The sequence below is a fragment of the Protobothrops mucrosquamatus genome, unplaced genomic scaffold, assembly GCF_001527695.2.
Source record: "Protobothrops mucrosquamatus isolate PMUCROS unplaced genomic scaffold, P.Mucros_1.0 scaffold1244, whole genome shotgun sequence".
NCBI lineage: Eukaryota > Metazoa > Chordata > Lepidosauria > Squamata > Viperidae > Protobothrops > Protobothrops mucrosquamatus.
In genome coordinates, this window is record NW_015387451.1 from 39,464 (window position 1) to 48,705 (window position 9,242).

At 46.2% G+C, this 9,242-nt stretch overlaps 1 protein-coding gene across 1 annotated transcript in view; it reads right to left on the reverse strand.

Moving 5' to 3' along the window:
• Nucleotides 1-8,075: 8,075 nt before the first annotated feature.
• LOC107292015 (zinc finger protein 436) overlaps nucleotides 8,076-9,242 on the reverse strand; it is a 13,026-nt gene continuing 11,859 nt past the window's right edge. Inside the window, exon 6 of the mRNA XM_029285068.1 lies at nucleotides 8,076-8,875. Coding sequence (XP_029140901.1) covers nucleotides 8,076-8,875 — 800 coding nt within the window. The remainder of the gene's footprint in view (nucleotides 8,876-9,242) is intronic.

Here is a 9,242-nt window from a genome sequence, read left to right on the forward strand (position 1 = left end):
ATAATAATAATAATAATAATAATAATAATAATAATAATAATAATAGTAAAGTTGGAAGGGACCTTGAAGGTCATCTAGTCCAACCCCCTGCTCAGGCAGGAAACCCTATACCATTTCGGACAAATGGCTGTCCAGTCTCTTCTTAAAAACTTCCAGTGTTGGAGCATTCACCGCTTCTGGAGGCAGGTTGTTCCACTGAGGCAGGTTGTTCTCACTGTCAGGAAGTTTCTCCTGAGTTCTAGATTGCTTCTCTCCTTGATTAGTTTCCACCCGTTGCTTCTTGTCCTGCCTTCAGGCGCCTTGGAAAATAGCTTGACTCCCTCTTCTTTATGGCAACCCCTGAGATATTGGAACACTGCTGTCCTGTTCCCCCTCGTCCTTCTCTTCATTAAACTAGACATACCCAATTCCAGCAGCCTTTCCTTATATGCTTTAGCCTCCAGTCCCCTAATCATCTTTGTTGCTCTTCTCTGTACTCTTTCTAAAGTCTCAACATCTTTTTTACATCGCGATGTATAAATTATACATCGGTATAATTTATACCGATGTGTATGTAGTATGTTTCCTGAATTTGGAAGATTACATTTATTTTATGCAAGTTCTTTGTGTTTTTATAAATGAAATTTATGTTTCATAATACATAAAGGAGGGATACCAAAACCATCTGCAAAGGTGAAAAGCGTTTCCCTTCCCCTCTTCATTCAACTTTTTAACAGAAAGAAAGATGAGTGGAGGACCTCAGCTGAGCCCTCTCCAGATTTGATGAAGAACATCCTAGGGGTGACATGACAGCAGTGTTCCAGTATCTCAGGGGCTGCCCCAAAGAAGAGGGAGTCAAGCTATTTTCCAAGGTGCCTGAAGGCAGGACAAGAAGCAACGGATGGAAACTAAGCAAGGAGAGAAGCAACCTAGAACTAAGGAGAAATTTCCTGACAGAACAATTAATCAGTGGAATGACTTGCTTCCAGAAGCTGTGGGTGTTCCATCACTGGAGATTTTTAAGAAGAGACTGGATAGCCATTTGTCTGAAATGGTATAGGGCAGGGGTCTTCAAACTTGGCCCTTTTATGACTTGTGCACACTGGCTGGGGAATTCTGGGAGTTGAAGTCCACAAGTCATAAAAACACCAGGTATCACCTATACTAGGGGTAGGCAACCTTGGCTCTTTTATGACTCTTGGACTTCAACTCCCAGAATTCCTGAGCCAGCCATGCTGAGGGGAGGTTTCCAAGCTGAGCCAGGCTGGCTCAGGAATTCTAGGAGTTGAAGTCCAAGAGTCATAAAAGAGCCAAGGTTGCCTACCCCTGGCCTATACTATACCCGTGCATCTGGCTTTTCTTGCCTAAATGTAGAGCAGGGGTCTTCAAATTTGGCCCTTTAATGACTTGTGGACTTCAACTCCCAGAATTCCTCAGCCAGGCATGCTGGCTGAAGAATTCTGGGAGTTGAAGTCCACAAGTCATAAAAGGGCCAAGTTTGAAGACCCCTGATATAGGGTCTGCTGCTCGAGCAGGGGGCTGGACTAGAAGACCTCCAAGGTCCCTTCTAACTCTTGGTATTCTATCTGTTCTGTTATGCAATGATGAGCATATTTGGCATGTGAATTGAGTCTTCCACTTTTACTTAGCACATTACCGAGTTCGTATTTTACTGGAATTTTTAGAATTTCTAGATTTTCTTTGCCCCAAATACAAATACACAGGTAGTTCTTGACTTACAACCATTCATTTAGTGACCATTCAAAGTTACAATGGCACTGAAAAAAGTGACTTATGACGGTTTTTCACACTTATGACAGTTTTTCACACTTATGCACAGCATGGTCATGTGATCAAAATTCAGATGCTAGGCAAACCGATCCGTATTTATGACAGTTGCAGTGTCCTGGGATCATGTGATCATCTTTTGCTACCTGACAAGCAAAGTCAATGGGGAAGCCAGCTTCACTTGACATTCATGTCACTAACTTAACACAACTACAATGATTCATTTAAGAACTGCGGCAAGAAAGGTTGTAAAACGGGACAAAATTTACTTACCAATTGTCTTGCTTAGCATGGAAATTTTGGGCACTAATTGTGATCATGCCGAGGCCTACCTGCAATTATAACGTCTTCTCTAACTCTATTGATAACAGAAAAAGGTTTTTTTTTCTATTATCTTTTTTTTCCTAATCATCAAAACCACAATTAATGTTCATTTTTTATCCTGTTTCAATCACAAATCATAAGTTCCTTTTTTTCTGTTTCTGAAAGGGGATAAAACACAAGTTTTTAGAGGGTTTGGAATTCAGCTAGAACCAGGGGTAGGCAACCTTGGCTCTTTTATGACTTGTGGACTTCAACTCCCAGAATTCCTGAGCCAGCCATGCTGAGGGGAAAGGGAGAGGTTTCCAAGCTGAGCCATGCTGGCTCAGGAATTCTGGGAGTTGAAGTCCATGAGTCATAAAAGAGCCAATGTTGCCTACCCCTGCCCTATATCATTTCAGAGAAATGACTGTCTAGGACAGGGGTCTTCAAACTTGGCCCTTTTATGGCTCGTGGACTTCAACTCCCAGAATTCCTGAGCCAGCCATGCTGAGGGGAAAGGGAGAGGTTTCCAAGCTGAGCCATGCTGGCTCAGGAATTCTGGGAGTTGAAGTCCACGAATCATAAAAGAGCCGAGGTTGCCTACCCCAAGCTAGACCATCTGCCAGCTTTTCTTTGTATCTTTGCATTTTTATTTTGTATTGACCTTCTGTTGTATTTGTAAGCTTGCAGAGACTCTCCTAAATTGCAGTGGAGTAAAAACCTTAACGAATAAATAAACTCGCCCAATAAACACCAACAACGGGAGAAGATCCAATGATGGTTTTGATTTTCAAAGCCAGCAGCTTACAACGAATCACCAGTTTCTTCACTTAGTAAAGCCAAAAACAAGGCCCCCCAGGGTCTTATACTGAATGCAGATCAAAGACATTTAAAGGATGCATCCACATTAAAAGGAGATCCCCTCAATAGGGGAAGAATTGTTTTACAACTAATACAAGTTGTAGTCCTTTGACTTACAACCACAATACCAGACTGGAAAATTCTTTAAGAGATGCTGTTGTTAAACCAAACATGGTTCAGATGGTTGTTAAACAAATAGCTGAGAGTCAATGATGACCCTAAGGCAGAGGTCCCCAATCCCCGCTCCTGTGCTCACTCACCAATGTAACTGTGGTTTACTGAGTTTATTAACATTCCCCAGTAATTCCCTTCACCAAAACCTCAGAACTCTCCCAGTTAAGTTCAGCCACAAGTAGGCCAAGATTAGTCCACAGAGCTATGACCTAATAATCCAAGATGGGCGGGTTTTTCTCCTCTCGAGGAGTCTGGCTGCCCTCCGCTGCTCCTGCCTTTTCTCTGTCCTGCGTGTTATAGTAGTAGTAGTAGTAGTAGTAGTAGTAGTAGTAGTAGTAGTAATAATAATAATAATAATAATAGGTGCCTTGGGTGCAATCCCAAAACAACTGGAGCACCACTTGAACACCATCGGCATTGACAAATTCGCCATTAGTCAATTGCAAAAGGTGGCCTTACTAGGAACTGCTTCCATCCTGCGATGATATCTGTAATACCATCAAACATCCACATCTGCCTATCCCAGATCCTTGGGAAGGACTCGATAGGTAGACAAAAATGCCAAGTCCAGTCTGAACATCTGGCTGACTGTGCGATGATCCATAATAATAATAATAATAATAATAATAATAATAATAATAATAATAATAATAATAATAATAATAATAATAGAGTTGGAAGGGACCTTGGAGGTCATCTAGTCCAACCCCCCTGCTCAGGCAGGAAACTCTGTACCATTTCAGACAAATGGCTGTCCAGTCTCTTCTTAAAAACTTCCAGTGTTGGAGTATTCATCGCTTCTGGAGGCAGGTTGTTCCACTGGTTCAGGGGTGTCAAACTCAATTTTACTGAGGGCCGCATCAGCATTGTGATTGCCCTCAGGGGGCTGAGTGGGTGTGGCCAGGGTGGGTGCGGCCTACTGGGTGGGTGTGGATGGAGTGGGTGTGGCCTACTGGATGGGTGTGGCCAGCTCTACATCGTTCGCGTCAAGGGGGCCTGTGGGGGCCTGGGCAGGAGTGGGTCAGATCTGAGGGTCTCTGGCAGAAGGGGGTGGGACCAGGGCAAGTGCCAAGGCATGGTCCAGTGGAGGAGACTCACCGTTCCTCTCAGGCCATGCGGGGTGGGGGGGCTAATGGAGCTAAGACTGAATGCATTTCAGCATAGATGGCCACCACAAAATTGTACATTGGCTCCCGGCTGGCCTGGGCCAGGGCCAAGGCAGAGGGGGCCGCTCCCTCACTGTTTCCAGGATGGCTTCACGGGCCACATGAAACCACTTCACGGGCCGTATCCGGGCCCCGGGCTTTGTGTTTGACATGTCTGCACTGGTTAATTGTTCTGTCAGGAAGTTTCTCCTTAGTTCTAGGTTGCTTCTCTCCTTGGTTAGTTTCAATCCGTTGCTTCTTGTCCTGCCCTCAGGCGCTTTGGAGAATAGCTTGACTCCCTCTTCTTTGTGGCAGCCCCTGAGATATTGGAACATATTGTTCTTGTCTTCGCTGGCCGTCTGCCACCACGAACTTTCCCCAGCTGAAGCCACCCCAAAATCTCTTTCGGACGGCCATTCAGAGCTATTAATCAAATCGGTTCCTGACGTGCCGGGAAGGGGCTCAACCTCCTCTGAACTGACTCTTGAGGAGGAATCTGGGGAGTTGCCCAAGGGAGGCATCACAGGTCCGTGGCCCGGAGTGAGGCCGCAGCCCGGAATCAGGCCACAGCCCGCTGGTCCGCACAAGCAGTGGGTGAGCGCATGAGCATGAAGCTGCATTTGTGCAAGCAGCGCGCGTGCTTGCAAAATTACCCCCCTCACCTCCTTCTGTTGCCAGTCCCAATGAGCTGCGAAGATTGGGGACCACTGCTTTAAGGGACATTTGGGTATTTTTTGTGGTGTAAAGACACACTGCAGAGGCTTTCTTTGGAGCACAACAGAGCATCTTTGACATATTGAGATGTGCCAAAGGCTCTAACTGTTATTCTAATGAGAAGATGCTGTATTTAGCTGAGAAAGGAAACAGAAAGGAATACAGTCAATTTACAGCCTTGGATCAAGGCATAAAACTCATTTATTTACCAACAGACAACCAACTAACATCATAACAAGGATCCCGTACTTACAAGGTGCTACTAGAGAAATACCGTACAATTAAAAACATTGACAACGTGAAAACGAGAAGACATGTAACGGTACACAGCACCTATAACAAAATGGATTACAGGATGCTATAATTAATTCAAGCTACAGTATACAGGGAGTCCTTGACGTACGACCACAACTGAGCCCAACATTTCTGTGTCCAAGTGAGACAGTTTGTTAAGTGAGTTTTGCCCCATTTTCACGACTTTACTTGCCCTGCATTACTGCCGCTGTTAAGTCAGGAGCCTGGTTGTTAAGTAAACTGGCTTCCCCATTGACTTTGCTCATCAGAAAGTCACAAAAGGGGATCACACGCCCCCGCCTGGACACGACAACCGTCATAAACACATGCCAGTTGCCAAGCATATGTATTTTGATCAGATGATCATGGTCAGGGGTAGGCAACCTTGGCTCTTTTATGACTCACGGATTTCAACTCCCAGAATTCCTGAGCCAGCATGGCTCAGCTTGGAAACCTCTCCCTTTCCCCTCACCATGTCTGGCTCAGGAATTCTGGGAGTTGAAGTCCACGAGTCATAAAAGAGCCAAGGTTGCCTGCCCCTGACCATGGGGATGCTGCAACGGTCGTGTCAAAAACGGTCACAAGTCACTTTTTTTCACTGTTGTTGTAACTTTGGACAGTCACTAAATGAACTGTTGTAAGTCGAGGACTATCTGTACACATCCTTGAATCTCCTGCCTCGGATCATGGCATAAATTCGTATAATTACCAACAGGCAACAAACTGCCATCATAACAAGGATCCCATATTTAACAAGATGCTGCCAGAGAAATACGGTACAATTAAAAACATACTGCACAGAACGCGTATAATGAAATGATCATCGGATACTCTAATTAATTCAAGCTACAGCGTATTCCGATTCACCACAGGGAATGGCTACATTCAAGAGCTGTCCAGTTGAAAGCTAGATTTTAAAAAATGGCATTTTAATAAGTCCCCAACCCTGAGCAGTAAATCCATTAGGTTTTGCTTCATGCCAGCCACCTTCCGATCTAATAGGCAGGCCCTTGAAGTTTAAATTTAAAAAAGCTTGAATCTGTGGTCTGGTCCTCAGGTCATTTAGAATTACGCTGCCTAATCTCAACTTTTCTAATGTCTTCTCTGTTCCAATTCATACAAAAAAGGCCACTGGAATCAAGTTATTGCAATTTCTACAGGTCTAAATGTTCCTTCTTCGGTAAAACTGGTCTGCTTGGAAAAAAAAAATCTAGCAACAGAATGCATGTACAAGTATTATTATTTTCAAAAGAGAGGCAGCTATAAAGCTGTAAAGCTTTTTAGTCTCCTCAAAAGCTGAGCGGAAGAGCGATTTCTACCCACTCAGCGCCAGACCAGAAAATTGCTCTCTGCTGCAGTAAATTACGTTAGGATGAAATGAATAAATAGGATACAGTCGCCTATTGTGCTACTCCACGGTTGAACCACGGTGTGCTGAATAAGTCACAATTCGTGGGATTCACCCAACACGGTAAAACGAGATCAAAGTGGCCGGGTACCCATGTCACTTCAAGTCAAACTGAAGGAAATTAACTTCAGAGTTGAATCAAAGCCGGTTCTGGTTTAGTGTTGGGGGAGACCAAACGCCAAAAGTCACAAGAGACTCGGGAGGTCCACGCAGGGCCCACATGTTGAAAGCAGCAGCTCTGATCCCTTTCATACATGCAAAGGATGTCGTAACGTACAAGTAGTCCTTGAATTAGGACCACAACTGAGGCCAAAATTGATGTTGCTAAGTGAAGCATTTGTTACATGTGTTTGCCTCATTTTACGACCTTTCTTGCACAGTTGTTAAGTGAAGAGGGGGGAGGTGTGGTTTCACGCGCTGCCTGGACTCCACATGTGTGCGAGTGGGGCTTCACGTGGTTGCCCGCCTGCCTGCCTGCCTGCCTGCCTGCCTGCCTTCCTTCCTTCCTTCCTTCCTTCCTTCCTTCCTTCCTTCCTTCCTTCCTTCCTCTCCCTCCCCTCCCCTTCCCCTTTCCTTTCCTTTCCTCTCCTCTCTTCTCCTCTCCCTTCCACATCCTAGTCCAGGGGTAGGCAACCTTGGCTCTTTTATGACTCGTGGACTTCAACTCCCAGAATTCCTGAGCCAGCATGGCTCAGCTTGGAAACCTCTCCCTTTCCCCTCAGCATGGCTGGCTCAGGAATTCTGGGAGTTGAAGTCCACGAGTCGTAAAAGAGCCAAGGTGGCCTACCCCTGGACTAGTCAATCACTGAATCACTCAATGTTTGGGAGATAATTTGTGCATAAAGATCAACCCAAGACTCTTCAAAACAGATCTGAACGGAGTCACCTAACCCATTCTCCACAAAGCAATTTCTCTGATTTAAATCCTACAAAGCCGGTAGGAGACTTGCGGTGGGAAAATGGCCGGAGGACACCCGTTCCAGGACTTTTCCCAGCTCTTTGCAGTTTGGCAGGGAAGAAGCACCATTTTGATCCAGGCAATGACCCAGGAGAGAAGAAAAGTAAACCCTTCCCTTGTCCCAAAGGTGATTTTTTTTCAGGAGGCAACTGGACTTTCTTGTTTTTCTTTGAAGAAGCTTCTTGGATGAGAAGCGAAACGTCTTCAAAGGAAGAACAAGAAAGTCCAGTTGCCTCCTGAAAAAACATCTTTGGGACACCGTGACCTGGAGGACTGAGAATCTCCACAGTCATAACCCTTCCCTTCCTCTACCATGACTTTTCCGGACGTTACTTGAACTCTCCCGCTGTCCCTCTCAGGTTTCCCCAAATTAACCGGGAAACCCTGTCCAAGATATTCCTCGGTCAGACTCGCCATTCTTGTTTCCTTCTCTTTTTGGCTAAGAAGGGGTTTACGCAGCGGCTTTTTCAAGTCTTCCCACGTTTCTCAATCTGGACCTCCAGTTTGGTCTTGGAGGACTACGTGACGGGGAAGTGCTGAGAGGGAGTGAAGGTGCCCCGCTTTCCTTCTCGTGTCTCTTCTCATGCTTCACGCGGGTGGAGTTGCGCTTAAAGCTTTTGCCGCAGCTGTGGCAACGAAAGGGTTTCTCCCCCGTGTGGGACCTCTGGTGCGAAACCAGGTGCGCCTTTTGAACAAAGCCGGCGTGGCAGAGCGAGCACTTGAAGGGCCTGTCCTTGGTGTGGGTTCTCTTATGCACAATGAGGTGGGTCCTCTGGCAGAAGCTCTTCTTGCAGCTGGGACATTTGTACGGCTTGTCTCCCGTGTGGATCCTTTCGTGCTTGACCAGGGACGAGTACAAGCCGAAACTCTTCCCGCAGTCGGAACACTGGTGCGATTTCTCTCCCGTGTGGGATTTCTGGTGCCTCCGAAGGTCGGGCATCCGGGTGTAGCTTTTCCCACAGCCCGAACACTTGAAAGGCTTGATCCCACGGTGGGTCCGCTGGTGGGAATAGAAGTGGGAACTCCGGTGGAAGGTTTTCCCGCAGTCGGAGCAGCTGAACCGCTTCTCTTTTTTGTGCGCCTTCTTGTGTTTGGTAAGATGGGACCGCTGGCTGAAGACCTTCCCGCAATCCGAACACTGATAGGGAGTGGTCCTTTGGTGCATCTGCCTATGCTTCAGAAAGGGGATATCCTGATTGAATACTTTCCCACACTTGGGACATGTTTTTGGTTTCCTTCCTTTGCCGATTCCTGGCTGAAGGAGGACTTCACTGGTGTTTTGAGGGTTGATGGGAGAAAGAATTGATTTCCCTTCTCTGGTCCTTTGTCCAGCTTCCCTCTGTCTTTCAGATTTGCGTTGAGGATAAGTTGTGGGCTCCTCTGGGCGAGGGCCCGCGTCTTTTCTCAAAGACCCTTGAGCTACCGTTTCCTCAACATTGGCTGGCTGGAGATTGTTTTCCTTCTCTTTCTCCTTTTCCTTCTCCATCTTCTCGTTCTCCATCTTCTCCTTCTCCGTCTGCCTTGTCTTCTTCTCTTTTCCCTTCTCCATCTCCATCTGCCTCTTCTCCTTCTCTTTCTCCTTCTCCATCTTCTCCTTCTCCATCTCCGTCTGCCTCTT